Source organism: Acartia tonsa, chromosome 6, assembly GCF_053477335.1.
Source record: "Acartia tonsa isolate MP-2025a chromosome 6, ASM5347733v1, whole genome shotgun sequence".
Lineage (NCBI taxonomy): Eukaryota > Metazoa > Arthropoda > Copepoda > Calanoida > Acartiidae > Acartia > Acartia tonsa.
In genome coordinates, this window is record NC_137265.1 from 16,004,451 (window position 1) to 16,019,118 (window position 14,668).

A 14,668-nucleotide genomic window follows, 5' to 3' on the forward strand; every position below is an offset into this window, starting at 1 on the left:
CTGATTTTTTTTAAATAATAATTTTTTAACATAACTGAATCAACGAACCATTACAGATTTCATTTTGGGACTTTCCTTCTAGGGGCTTGTGGAGCAAAAGACCCCCAAAAACTAAAAATATGCGTTCTGAGCTTATTTTTAAAGATATCAACCTGATTTTTTTAAATAATACTTTTTAACATAACTGAATCAACGAACCATTATAGATTTCATTTTGGGACTTTCCTTCTAGGGGCTTGTGGAGCACAAAAACCCCCAAAAACACTAAAAATATGCGTTCTGAGCTTATTTTTAAAGATACCAACCTGATTTTTTAAAAAATAATACTGTTTTAACATAACTGAATCAATGAACCATTACAGATTTCATTTTGGGACTTTCCTTCTAGGGGCTTGTGGAGCAAAAGAACCCCAAAACACTAAAAATAAGAGTTCTAAGCTTATTTTTAAAGATATCAACCTGATTTTTGTTATTGAAACTTTTTTAACATAGCCGAACTAAGGAACCATTACAGATTTAATTTTAGGACTTTCCTTCTAAGGGCTTGTGAAGCAAAAGACCCCCAAAAACACTAAAAATATGAGTTCTGAGCTTATTTTTAAAGATATCAACCTGATTTTTTTAAGGAAACTTTTTGAACATAACCAAACTAGGAAACCATTACAGATTTCATTTTGGGACTTTCCTTCTAGGGGCTTTTGGAGCAAAAGAACCACAAAACACTAAAAATATTAGTTTTGACCTTATTTTTAAAGATATCAACCTGATTATTTTAAGAACACTTTTTTAACATAACCGAACTTGGTAACTTTTACAGATTTCATTTAGGGACTATCCTTCTAGAAGCTAGTGGGGCAAAAGACCCCCAAAAAGTATTATGTTAAAAAAGTATTATTTTAAAAAAACCAGGTTGATATATTTAAAAATAAGCTCAGAACTCATAATTTTAGTGTTTTGGGGGTCTTTTGCTCCACAAATCACAAGAATGAAAGTCCAAAAATGAAATCTGTAATGGTTCGTTGATTTGGTTATATTAAAAAAGTATTATTTAAAAAAATCAGGTTGATATCTTTAAAAATAAGCTCAGAACTCATATTTTTAGTGTTTTTGGGGGTCTTTTGTTCCACTAGACCCTAAAAGGAAAGTCCAAAATGAAATCTGTAATGGTTCCTTAATTCAGGTATGTTAAGAAAGTTTTCTTTAATAAAAATCAGGTTAAAATCTTTAAAATAAGCTCAGAACTCATATTTTTAGTGGTTTTGGGGTCTTTTGCTCCACAAGCCCCTAGAAGGAAAGTCCCAAAATGAAATCTGTAATGGTTTGTTGATTCGGTTATGTTAAAAAAGTATTATTAAAAAAAATCAGGTTGATATCTTTAAAAATAAGCTTAGAACTCATATTTTTAGTGTTTTGGGGGGATCTTTTGCTCCACAAGCCCCTAGAAGGAAAGTCCCAATATGAAATCTGTAATGGTTCGTTGATTCGGTTATGTTAAAAAAGTATTATTTAAAAAAAATCAGGTTGATATCTTTAAAAATAAGCTCAGAACTCATATTTTTAGTGTTTGGGGGGTTTTTGTGCTCAACAAGCCCCAAGAAGGAAAGTCCCAAAATGAAATCTGTAATAGTTCGTTGATTCAGTTATGTTAAAAAAGTATTATTTAAAAAAATCAGGTTGATATCTTTAAAAATAAGCTCAGAACTCATATTTTTGGTGTTTGGGGGGGTTTTTGTGCTCCACAAGCCACAAGAAGGAAAGTCCCAAAATGAAATCTGTAATGGTTCGTTGATTCAGTTATGTTAAAAGAGTATTATCTTTTAAAAATTAGGTTGATATCTTTAAAAATAAGCTCAGAACTCATATTTTTAGCGTTTGGGGGGTTTTTGTGCTCCACAAGCCCCAAGAAGGAAAGTGCTGAAATTCAATTTTCAAAGTTTTATGTGTACATCCAGTCATATAAGAGAGCCTACAAAAAGAATTAGGTTGATAACTATAAAAACAAGCCCACACGGCCCTCCCAAACTTTTATACTGAATTTCATTTCCTATAACTGTACAAACTCCCCCCCCCCCCCCCTTACGAGCTACATAGATACAATATAATTATTGTTGTTACCCATATTTAATTAAGAAATCATCTTTTATATACAAAAGAACCTTTTGTTAATTTTGCGCACTTTTTATTAAATGTTTGACTCTCTACGTCAGAAATCGTTGCCAATCAGCAAAAAGTTTTTATTACAAAATCGTTTTTAAAACAACAATATTGGTAAATGAATGTATTTAAAAGAATGACTGAATAATCTGATCATTTTTAGTAATGGATATTTTGATCATTCTTTTGTGTTGAATTCTATCTAATCTTAGTGATTTAATTTTGGACATTATACATTTTTGATATTTATAAAAGTTTTGTGATTATGTTTCTTTTATATTTAAATGAAAAGAATTTTTAATTAACACTTCTCAAGAATATGGATTCAATTAACGTCTTACTTCACAGTATGATTAAATTAAAGAGTTTAAAATAAATAAAGATGATTAGTGTACATTTTAAAGGGGTAGTTGCACGAAATGCATTTGAACGTATTTAGTGAACCGCATATGTTTTCTTTGTCAATAGTTTAAACTACATCTAAATGACATATATATGAAAGAATTTCAATTTTCTACCAAGTAGTTTTAAAAATATTAAGACTTAAAAATTGTATTTTTGTTATATATCTTTATATCCTAACTAGCTTATTTTCACAAAAACAGCATGACGACTAATTTAGTGATGTCTAATTGCTTGTTATTTATTGTAATACAAAATTTAAAATGTTTTATGGTATATTTGTAACTTTTGCTTGATAAATTTTTTTCTGAAATGCACTTCATGCAACTATCACTTTCACGTGCAATATTCACTATTCAGGTATGGTTGGTAAGCTATTAAGCGGCAGCACCAGAAAAAGTTTTCGGGAGGATGTGTTCCAACAACAAGCACCAGGAACGTACTTCAATATTATTTACATATTCAAGTTCATTTGTAACTATTGTACAAATGTGATACCTTTACTCTGCCAACCTGTCTTAATACTAAACTTCTTTAAGATTGCACTGGACTTCCAGAAAGACATGTATTCTGTTATTTTAAGACAGGACTAGCGGCTACGCCTCTAGAGGCATTTGAAGGAAAAACCAGGGTTGGCATAAAAAAATCCAAAAAACCCGGGTTTTTTAAAATGTACCTTTTGTCGATAATGTTAACTCTATTTTGACTCATAAGGAGTACTATTTTCAAACAAGTAATAAAAATTATAAAATCATTTTATTTTAACTAATGTATAACTGCGTTTTAACTGCTTATTTTTATACATAAGTAATGGAATGTCTGTCTATACTCTATATGTACCAAAACAACTCCCTAACCACTGAACCGATATGGTTCTCAATTACAATGAATTAGCTTCTCACGGGTCCGTTGAAGATTTTTAACTACTTTGGGGGGAGGGGTAGATTTCTCTTAGGAGATTTGTGGTGCCCTACCCTAAAATTGGAATAAACCTTCCCTGGACCTATGAAAAGCTACCCTGTACAGGAGAACCATAACGATTCAGCGGTTAGCGAGATCCTATGGTACAGACAAACATCCTGTTACTTTTTAAAAATGATTTAACCTTATATCTTAAAATTCCTAGGTAATAATCTTTAGAAAACAATAAAACTCAAAAAAAAAACCGGATTTTATTAATAAAACCCGGGTTTTATTAATAAAACCCAATGGGTTGGGTTATTTAAAAAAAAACCGGGTTTTTACCAACCCTGTGAAAAACTGAAAAATAATTTTTAGCAGAGTCTTTTTTTTTTGAAGAAGCTTCACTGGTAGGAATAAATAAATCAGTTCAGATTCTTTGCTAAAAACAAAGACACATAGACAGACATACATCCTGTTACTTTATGACATAGGAAGATATTGAAATATTTTACTAGACCTGGTAAGCCGTAAGTTAGCCTCCAAGATCCTGGCAGACCAGCAGCAGCCTGGCATTATTGATCAGATCCTCTGCAGGATTCAACAAGTTCATGATCTTCCAAAGTAAGTAATATTAGCATAGAATTAGTTGACACTGGTCTACAAATATATTTTTTTTGCCTTTGCTTGAATATTAATTATCCCTTACTGTACATGTAAAAATAGACAATCCTTATGTTTAAGTAAAAGGATGTCTGTCTGTAGCTTAAAATATCGCTAACCCCTGGACTGATACGGTTGTCATTCGCTGTGAATTTTCTATTATGACCTTTATTTGTTGGGGATGTTACCCCCCCCCCCCTCTCCGCTATTCGCAAAGAAATCGTTCATTTCCATTATATTTTTAATTCATAAAGAAAATCTTAACTTATTTTGAAGGAAATCCAATATTTATGACAGTAAAGTACTAAAATAAACCCAAAATACTTTCTCATGCAAGCAACTAGTATTTCTGACCTGTGGAAAACTGAAATAGCTTATTTTAAAGGCTATTTTTTTAAATCATGCGGCTCCAACAACACTGCTTAATTGAAAGTTTAATTTGATTAATTTCTATCCAGGTCCATGGAAGTTGTGTTGTACTGCCTGGAACTTGACAAAGGAAGCATTAGCAAAGGAGAACTGGATTTGGAGAAGTTATATACCACAGATCAACCTATGCCAAGGGTAAATATATAGCAATTGTTTTCCCCAATGCTATAATTATATAACAGCTAAATTATTGTGTTTTGTATATATTTGTTTGATAGTAAAGTGTCCTTATTCCTTTATCGTCCAGTCTTTTTTAGATAGATTTATACGTACTTTTCGTTCCGACTTGTAAATAATGTTTGATATTAAATGAATTGTTAATTTTCATTTTCGACGTCAGATTTGTACAGCTTCGATTTTATGGATGTTGTCATCCTTGTTCAAATAGAAGTAGACTATGACATCTAAACATTTTAAACTCAACAAATTTTTAGGTGTTTGCAAGTGAACTTGGAATTTCTTTGGTGGCAGAATCCTTGAGACAACAAGTTGAGTCTAGGTTACATCTTGCTCAACAGCTGCTTATCATGCAGTACATTCTTAGAGGTATCAATAGTTTTAAATATTATTTTAAGACCCATTGTACCATATTTTGAATTCAGCACGATAATTGGATGTAGAATAAACGATTATGACTGGGGAAAAATTGTCGTCGTTCAGTTGCTAACATGGACATCATTTATTGGCCAGTTCGTTCATCCAGTAGGAGGGGGATGGTATGGAGTAAAGGGTGTAGATGGGAGGATCGTTATTTTAGCCATCTACAAGTTTCTTTTTATTAGAGTACATGATAATCTGTGTAAGATCCAAGTTATAATAAATCCATTAGATGATATATGGCTTTTCTTCAGAGCTATGTTTTACATGTTGCATTAAAAAGTAAAAAAACTTCTTAATTTGATCATTCTAATAAAAATATTTTTTTTTTAGATTGTGGGGCTAAAGCACGTCTGTCTCCTTCTGTATTGGACGCTGTGTTATCCACCTTCCTTCCCAGGACTACGGTTATGGTTCATTGTTACAGTATTCTCTCCTGGCTAACCCAGGTATCATTTTAATTCTAATATTCGTGGAAAATTGTCTCGTAATACTTAATACAATGCTATATATGCTTTTTCAGTATGGCTAAGAACCGGTTATAATTCAGTGGATAATAATTCGTTTAGAAGCAATATTGGAAACTATTTTGAATATTATTATAAACTTGCCACAAATGTCGTCCCCTTTATAAAGACATAAATTTTTTTTTGGATTTAAACATTAACATATTAATTTCTTGTTCAGGTGGCTGTAAGTAGGCCTGCTAGTTGTCTGGAGGACATGAATGTCAGGCAGATGGCCGCTCTGAGAGTTCAGGATAAACTAGGAGCTGTACTGTATTCAAATAATGTAAGTAAATTAGTTACGGCCTGAATAGAAACTGAATATTTGACTGTAAATTGGTACCAAAAGTTTTATTGCCACTGTAACTTATTCGTTGGCTTAAAACCTTTGGATACTATAATTGAAAATTGATAGTTTAGTTTAAAACTACCAAAGCTTTAATTCTACAGAAGTAGTAATTTTGTCAATCATCATAGGGAATTTATACTAAGGGAGAGGTGCGCTGCCCCAGTCTGATGGCGGTTATACTGGGATTCTTTACAGGTCAGCGTACCTGGGGAGCCTCATATGATGACTTGAAGAACTTAATTCTTATGGACATTTTTCATTCTTCTGAAGTATTAATTATCCATTAGCAGTTAATTTCCTGAATAAAATATCTAATTAACTATGGAAAGATAAAATCTTGCAAATAAATATTTTATAGGTACTCATTGCTTAGTTATAATATTTCAGAGTTTATAGTTTAACAAACGACATATATACAAGGAATAACTTTGCCCATACTACAGATTTCATAATTAAATAACATAAAAACTTACTAAAGAGTGGCTATATGAGGCTTTTTGATGCTATTTGCTTTGATCGTTGCTGTTGAATGTGCTGAAACAAATAAAATTTCATTACATGTTGCTAATTGAAATTCTCAATTTAAAAGAAAATATTTCAAATAAATTTGTGTACCTCGTTGGATTTTGATTACAGTTACAATTGGCGATGGATTGAACAGTAAGATACAATCTACAAATAATTCATTATTATATACAATATACAGGGTGCGGCACATAAATCCGGACTTTTTCTAATTTGTAAATAAATTAACATAAAATCGTCAATTTTAAAGATTTTATCGAATTTTAAAAACTGAGAGGCAAAATAGGTATATGACTATTAGATTATTCAATAAAACCGCCGCTAGCCTCAATTACCGCCCCTACCCGCCCCCTGAACCGCCTGCAGGCCCTGGTCACCATGACCCTGTACAAGCTGGCGAAGTTCTCCTTGATAGTGGCAATGGGGGAGGTCTTTGTGGTATAGGCACGTCTATTAGTGCATGCTTCAAAGTAGCTGTGGGTCAAATAGTCTAATGGATTAAGATCTGGGCTGCTAGGAGGCAACATTTCCCTAGGGACGTGAGTAACCGCAGGATCCAAATTCCCATCTTTCAAGCTACCCTTCGACACGGCGGCTCTTATCTGGGCCACAGTTGAGCTAGAACAACGTTTTATATCTTTTTGGAAATGGCATGAATATTTAGCTAGGGTTGTCAGCGCAACCCATAGTCTAAAATGAGATTCAAGGTTCCATATGGGCCCCTGTAGACGAGAATCGTGAAATTTTCAAGATTTTTGGCGTTTTTAACATCTCACAATCTGCCACGTGTCAATTTGCCGGAGTACTACGGCCAAGCCAACTTGAAAAAAGAACTCTAGTAATTTCTAGTACCTAACTTATGTATCTAACAGTACCTTCAGCAAGTTTCATGAGCAACCTGCGCACTTCGAATTTGCCTAGTTGAACATATGTGCTGCCAGCTCGTAGCACACGTCCTACATCGTTTAAAGATTTTTATGGGTAAAAAGGTCATTACCTAAGCTTTTCATAGTGGGGTCAAACGTCCTGATCGGTCAAGTAGTCTTGGCGCTATGGCCGTTTAAAAAAAGTCCGGATTTATGTGCCGCACCCTGTAATTATCCTTTAAGTGATAAAATTGAATTTGAAATGAAATTTGTCTGATCAGGACTTTTAACTTTTCAATTTTTTTATTTATTTATTTATTTATTTTTTTTTTTAAATACTTGATTGCTATGGTATTTCTGGAATAGTTGATCTTTTTATTTGCTAAATAACAATTTACCTTAGTTTATTTTTGGATGCAAACTTAGTAGGTGCTCAATCGGCAGTTTACATTCTAAACAACAACAAACTATATATATTATACTATCATGGATTTTTATTTTTATCAAAATTTTGAAACTGCATGGATTTATCGTTAACAAATATTTCGACACTAGTAATCTCAGATAGTTAGGTTTTTTGTTTCTTTTGGCAATTTTTGATACAACAAATGATGAATAACAAAATAAGGGTTTACCTAGAGTTTACTTCCAAAAAGCCTTCTCCTTGATTTGGCGGTCGCCTCGGAGTAGGTGGTTTTAACTCTTTTATTGGTTTTATTCTGCAAGAAGGTATAATTTTTGAGTATTTGATTTGATTATGTTTGAATTTGGCAAAAATGAAATAAATTAAAGAAAAGTAAATAAACTATTGCATCACATTGAGTTAATAAAAAGGGCGAGGTAGATGGGCATGGTTGTCCACTTGGCTGCTGTGTCTCAGGTTTGCCCCTAAATTAAACAGGTTTAACAAGAGGTAGGTTTCGGGTAAAATCCGTAAAGGTGTGTGTTTTAAGGCTTCAAAATAGTAGTAGAACTATAATATTCACTAAATATGTGTATTTCTTATTGAAAAGAACTATAGACAATTTTTTTTAAGTTACCATAAATTTTTATCGTTCTACTACTGTTTTTAACTTATAGCACATAACCTTTACGGATTTTACCCGAAACCTACCTCTCCCTTTATCGTCCATTGTCTTATCCTTATGACCCCTGAACATACGCTTAATTGTAGAATATGAATATTACAAAGTAATTGCTCTAAAAATGTGCATATTATTAATTGCTCCTGAGAAATTCAAGTTCCGACTAACTTTTTAAATTAATAACCAAATTAAATATCTAAATGATTTTTAATATTTTCAGGAAAGAAACACAAGCTTGCTGGAACTATTCCTAAAAGGTCCTGGTCGTGTTGTCCGTCTTGCTGTTGGTGAGGCAATTGGCGATGACTGTTGGACTAGGTCTCTGCCTCCCTTGATTAATATGACCGCCCAGCTGTTGTGGCCTCGCTGTGCCTCCCCCACCTTCCTTAAGGGACAATTTGATGATCAATTTTTAGTGTCTTTAACGTCCCTCAGTAGCGCAACAATAACAAGTGGGAAAACAAAATTTTCATGCTGAATTATGAAAATCGGCCAATTAAAAAAAAATCCAATGTACATACTTGGACTTACCTACTTAACCTTTATAGTAGCTGCGGTACATGAATAGAAATATTATTTCGTAACAGTTGAAATCAAATTGTTATATTTAAAGTTCTTGCTGCGCAGTTGCCAACACTTGGTTGTACAGAACTATTGTCGTCTTTTGTCCACGTGGTGTGAGTGGCATCCGTACGTGCGACAATTCTTGTTGGGCACAGCGCTTCTCAACATGGGAGAGGAAGAAAAGGCACTGGATTTGTTTATTTCTGCGGCTGCTGGCGTGCCACAGGTATTATTTTTGTTATGACTTTCATTTATTACCGCGGTTAGATGTATCTGGGTGTACTAACTTAAAGAATGGGGGGGGGGGGGTGGAAATTATAAATTTTAGTTTTATAGAAATAAATTGGAGGGAGGATTTTTTCTATAAGCAATTTTCTGTGGAGGACAGAGGTATTCTCTCCCAAAAAGTTATAAACCCTTACCACCTATACAATCTTCACTAAGAAAGAACCATACCTAACGGTTCAGCAGTTAGCGAGATCCTTCATTACACGCACACATAGAAAACACAACAAATTCAAAGATTTTATTCAACTTTAATGTTATTTTATTCAGGATGGTTTCCTTGCTGAAGATATCCTCGACCTCCACGGCACAGACCCCGATGATTTGATTGTCCAATACTTCCTGAAAGTGATCATCCTGCTGGAACAGTTCCCCTGTCCAGATCTGGTCATCAGCCTGGCAGAAACGGCCATTGCCAAGTGTCCTGAAGACCACAAGGTACCATACTCCTTCACATCCTTTTTTCATATACTTCTATCAAGGAGGGATAGGACAATAACGTTTATATTTATCAGCATATTCTCTTTCATGCTCCAAAAATAATTCAAATAATACATTTTGTCACAAATGGAAAGTTGGAGACCAAAATTTGTTTTTTTTAAATAAATAGAAAACTAGTTTGAAACTTGATAGGTTATTTCAAACTAGCCGTGTCGGAACTATTTAAGCAATCATTTGAATGTACAGAAGAGAAAACATGTTTTTCTCGTAATTTGGAATGTTTTTTACATCAGTATATCGCCCATTATCTAATCAATTAAGGTTATAAAATTACAACTATGTTCGTAAATTGTGCATGTCTGACAGACCAACAACTCAACCACTTTAATCCATCAATTTCTTTATCTATCTATCTATCTTTATATTTAGGATCGAGCAACTTTGTCCTACATCCTGTTTTCTTATCACCTGAAACTTGCCCATAATGAGGATGCCTATGTTGCCATGATGTCCAATCCAGACCAAAGCAGGCAAAACAGATAACCTTATATATCATTAATTTGTGACATACAAATAAAACCCTATTATAGAGATGGCTACGCTTACCATGAGTTTTGATGACAAAAATAGTATTTTTAATTATAAGGACCTAGGTGATGTTAAGCTTTTCATTTATTGATATTTTACAACTTGTTAGGTAGGAGCGCAGCATTTATATGCCTAGGGTATATCCATATGTCTAAAATAATAAATTGCTATTGTTAAAAGTTTCTGAGTGATTGGTAGCTTTCAAATGCATTAAACTTAGTTTTAGGTTGCATAGTTTAGGATTTAGTAAAATTCTAAGGGCTTTAAAATTCCTCAAAGTTGATACAGGAATCAAAATAACGTTAGGTATTGATAATTCAAGGAACACATTTTAGAATAAATTTTATCGCTGCATTTTTTATGTACCCTTTTCACTTAACAAAGCTTTTATTAATATCTGTTATGTATACCAGGCGCAAAGATTCTCTACGACAGTTCCTTGTCACCTTATTCGACAGAGGAGAGCTTTCAGAGCTAGCTGGTTATCCATACACTGACATGATAGGCACATCATTGTTATTGTTTTTAATTAAAATTAAAGAGATTTATATTTTCTAATTTAGTTGAATTTTTTTCCTTCTTTATTAAAAGTTAAAAAAGTTTTAAAGAAACAAACACCAAATGTTTCCTATTGATAATGTAAGGTCATTTCATAAATTTCAATAATTGCGGTAAAACTTAATTCATAAGGTGGGCTAAAATCCAGGGAGTAAGGGAGGGGACAATGGGCAATTAATTCAATATAAGAGTTATCAAAGAAAGGGCATGAAATCCAGTTTAATCCAATAAATTTGTAGGAAATTATAAAGGGATTGTTAACTGAATAATAGATTTCCATAGCGTCATGTAAAGTGAAATCGCAACTTGTTTTTGATGAAATATATTGAGGTTTTTTGGTGTGATTTTTATATTATAAGATTATTGGACCCGGCCAGCTGCTAGCAAGAATATGACTGCCCCTTTTTATTGTGTTTATTTCCCTTGCCCCCACCTCCTTTCTCCCTTCTCCCCGTCTGCTACATTCCAAACTAACACAACGAGTGTTTATTTCCATTGCCCCCACTTCCCTTATCCCTTCTCCCCGTCTGCAATATTCAAAACATACATAACGAGTAGCGGCATTTCATGCGCAAGTACCCAAACTCAGTCAGAAACTGCTAAATTCTTGCACATTCCCTTTAAGACAGTATCCAAAGTCTGAGACTCCTAAAAATTGAATATTCGATCCATTGTCCCCTCCCTTACTCCCTGGCTAAAATCAATAGTTTATAATATACAGGTCCAGGATTAAGTTTTTTGTTGTTTTTTCGTTAACATCTTGCTAACCATTGATTTTTCCATTTAGGGAAGCTAGAGGCGCAGCCGCTTGCACATAAATATCCCTTATAAAAAAATAAGAAGGGAGACATGCTTAATAATGGTATTTTAATCATTTTAACTAATTGTGACAAAATTAAAATTACAATAAAACAAGAACAAAATGTGTCCAGATGAGGTGGAGAATATTATTGAGAGCAGAGCTAGGTCTGCTGATCTGTCCGTCAATAACTATTATGATTTCCTCTACAGTTTCCATGTCACAAGACAGAATTTCAGGTTAGTTTTGATTGATCAAATAATTTTTAGTCCTTCTGTCAATCCGTAATGCTATGGATGAAATGGGATCTATTTGGATTACATTATAACAATTTAAGAATTTTTGTGAGAAGATTCTCCCTTAACCATGTACATCAAGTATAACACTCACTTGGTCTGTTGGTCTGCCTGGTACTCTCCAAAAGAACATGGACATAGGCTGAGAACCAAACTATATAACCTTGACAATACTTTGATTTTATATTTATAAAAGCGTCTCAAGTGATGTTTGAGCGTGTACATTGGCTGGGTACCAAACTTTGTAACCTTGACAATACTATGACATAGGCTGGGTACCGAACTAAATAACCTTGACAATACTATGATTTTATATTTAGAAAAGCAGCCCAAGTGATGTTTGAGCGTGGACATAGGCTAGGTACTGAACTATGTAACCTTGATAATACTATGATTTTATATTTAGAAAAGCAGCTCAAGTGATGTTTGAGCGTGGACATAGGCTGGGTACAGAACTATGTAACCTTGATAATACTATGATTTTATATTTAGAAAAGCAGCCCAAGTGATGTTTGAGCGTGGACATAGGCTAGGTACTGAACTATGTAACCTTGATAATACTATGATTTTATATTTAGAAAAGCAGCTCAAGTGATGTTTGAGCGTGGACATAGGCTGGGTACAGAACTATGTAACCTTGACGGTCTAAAGAAACAGGAATTTATACTTTAAATTCTTTTTCATGTTAAGAATTCCTTTTTACTATTTAGCTGCTTATAAATAAGGTATATCTTTTGGCATTTACTTCAATCATTTTATTGACTAAATATTATAAAAAGATAGAAAAATAATTTTAAGAGTCGATTTCTCCTAGGAGGGTGGGGTATAAGAGGATACCCTCCCCAAAAATAGTTATAAACCTTCCCAGGGTCTATGTGAAGCTAAACTGTTATCGATGAACCATAAAAGTGAAGGAATAGCGAGATCATTCGGTACACTTACACAGACACACATAGATCATATTACTTTTATATATGGATTTTTTGATATTAAGAAATAGAATCTAAGTATTAATATCTTAAAGGTTCAATCTTACCTCTCCTGTATAAATTGCCTACATTTAGTGAACAAAAAATACCAGTGGCTTATCAAGAAGCTACCCACAATATCTGAAAGTCCAAAACGTTATCACGACGGTGAAGAGAAAGAACAGCTGAAAAGCCTGGGCTTTGAAGTTGTTGAACTTGAACAGATTAGAAAAGAATTGGTTCTCAGTCAATCGCGGTTAAAACTAACTGTAACCGCCAATTCTACTAGTGGCGGAATGGCGGTATCGCCAGGTTTAACACCCGCCGAAACTGTCGGTTTTCTCACAACCGCCAACCTGTACCTTTTGGCCGTTCAGATATGCCAAGAATTTAACCTACCGATTGTCGGCGTGGCCGAGGCGTTGACCACAAAAGCTGTCCGGTTGTCGACGGCCAAAGCGCAGGATAAATCGGCGGCCTGGCAATGGTTGGCGGAAAACCGGCCGGGCGGCGTTGATGGACAGAGTGAGTGTGCGGTTACGGCCACATGGAACCTGGTTAAACATATTGTTCAGGGATGTTCGTTAGTTCGTTATTTTAAGAAGCATTGTTAATGGGTTTTTTTCTATACGTTACGTAGTTACAATCTTCAGGGCTATAAGAGCAGTACATGCCATTTTTTAGGAATTGAGATTACCTATTAAACTTACCAATGTCATGGTTCAATTACGTGGCATTTGTATGTATAAGGGGTTTTTATTAAGGCTTAAATATACGGTGACAAGTTTACAAAAATTGGAGTTAAAGAAGTAAGAGTTTCTATCATATACCTAGAAGAAAAAAAAAATTTATTGTTAGCTATTATAATTTTATTTTATAAAATTCTGCTTTGGTCTAATTTAAAATTGCATTTGGGAAAATGAAAAAAAACGAACTTGAAATGTAGACAAATGAGAAGCCACGAGAAACAGTGTTGCATAGAGTGGTGACCACCCGTCTGTTCAGTCTAGGGGTTGACCTACCCCCGTGGCTGGTGGCCGGTTATAAGAAGAGGGATGCTGCAGAGCTTATTCGTCTTTTCCATGCACAGGTATTTATAATTTCCTAGGACACAGGGAAACATCAATAACAGATATATCCTGTGCATGCACTCAAATATTTTTTATGTCAAAAGTCAATCTTAAAGAACGAAAAATTAAGGATATTGATATTTCATTCAGAGGGATATAGCACTTAAAGGTAAACCGTTTGCTTCTAAAATTTCGAAGAGCCTGACTGAAATTTTATCAAATATTGAAGAAAAAAAGGAAGAACTAGTGCATCAATTATTTTTTTCTTGAATATAATGTTATTGTTGAACGGTCAGACATTAACCTTTTTTTTTATTTTAGGGTAAGCTGGAAGCAGCTTCAGATCTGGCAATTGAATACCTGGAGGCTGTTATGGGCAAAGGCAAGATTATAGTTTAGATTATTTGATAAATGCATGATTGTTTATGATTAGCGTTTTTTATTTAGTCAAGGTAATTCCTATATTTCATAGTCATTGTCACTTTATACTAATACAGCCATACAAATGATACTTATTTCTTCATGTTAAAGTTAAATTGTTTGTTCACCGAATCACCATAAGGAAACGATGGAAAAATAATAAAACAATTTTGCAACAGTTGCATTTACAACCATAGACGTCC

The 14,668-nt window shown here is 33.8% G+C and overlaps 1 protein-coding gene across 5 annotated transcripts in view; it reads left to right on the forward strand.

The window, feature by feature from the left end:
• Positions 1 to 14,668, forward strand: part of Nup160 (nuclear pore complex protein Nup160) — a 28,667-nt gene that overhangs the window by 12,351 nt on the left and 1,648 nt on the right. For all 5 annotated transcript variants that reach the window (XR_013880467.1, XR_013880470.1, XR_013880468.1 and 2 more), the window contains exons 15-30: positions 2,917 to 2,989; positions 3,973 to 4,080; positions 4,578 to 4,683; positions 4,983 to 5,094; positions 5,479 to 5,594; positions 5,833 to 5,937; positions 8,697 to 8,864; positions 9,087 to 9,266; positions 9,596 to 9,763; positions 10,196 to 10,296; positions 10,768 to 10,859; positions 11,845 to 11,950; positions 12,586 to 12,662; positions 13,030 to 13,548; positions 13,920 to 14,065; positions 14,367 to 14,427. Coding sequence is in view for 1 of the 5 variants with exons in the window: in XM_080163684.1 (XP_080019810.1) it covers positions 2,917 to 2,989; positions 3,973 to 4,080; positions 4,578 to 4,683; positions 4,983 to 5,094; positions 5,479 to 5,594; positions 5,833 to 5,937; positions 8,697 to 8,864; positions 9,087 to 9,266; positions 9,596 to 9,763; positions 10,196 to 10,296; positions 10,768 to 10,859; positions 11,845 to 11,950; positions 12,586 to 12,662; positions 13,030 to 13,548; positions 13,920 to 14,065; positions 14,367 to 14,427 (2,238 nt within the window). In the remaining 4 variants the exon portion in view is untranslated. The remainder of the gene's footprint in view (positions 1 to 2,916; positions 2,990 to 3,972; positions 4,081 to 4,577; positions 4,684 to 4,982; positions 5,095 to 5,478; positions 5,595 to 5,832; positions 5,938 to 8,696; positions 8,865 to 9,086; positions 9,267 to 9,595; positions 9,764 to 10,195; positions 10,297 to 10,767; positions 10,860 to 11,844; positions 11,951 to 12,585; positions 12,663 to 13,029; positions 13,549 to 13,919; positions 14,066 to 14,366; positions 14,428 to 14,668) is intronic.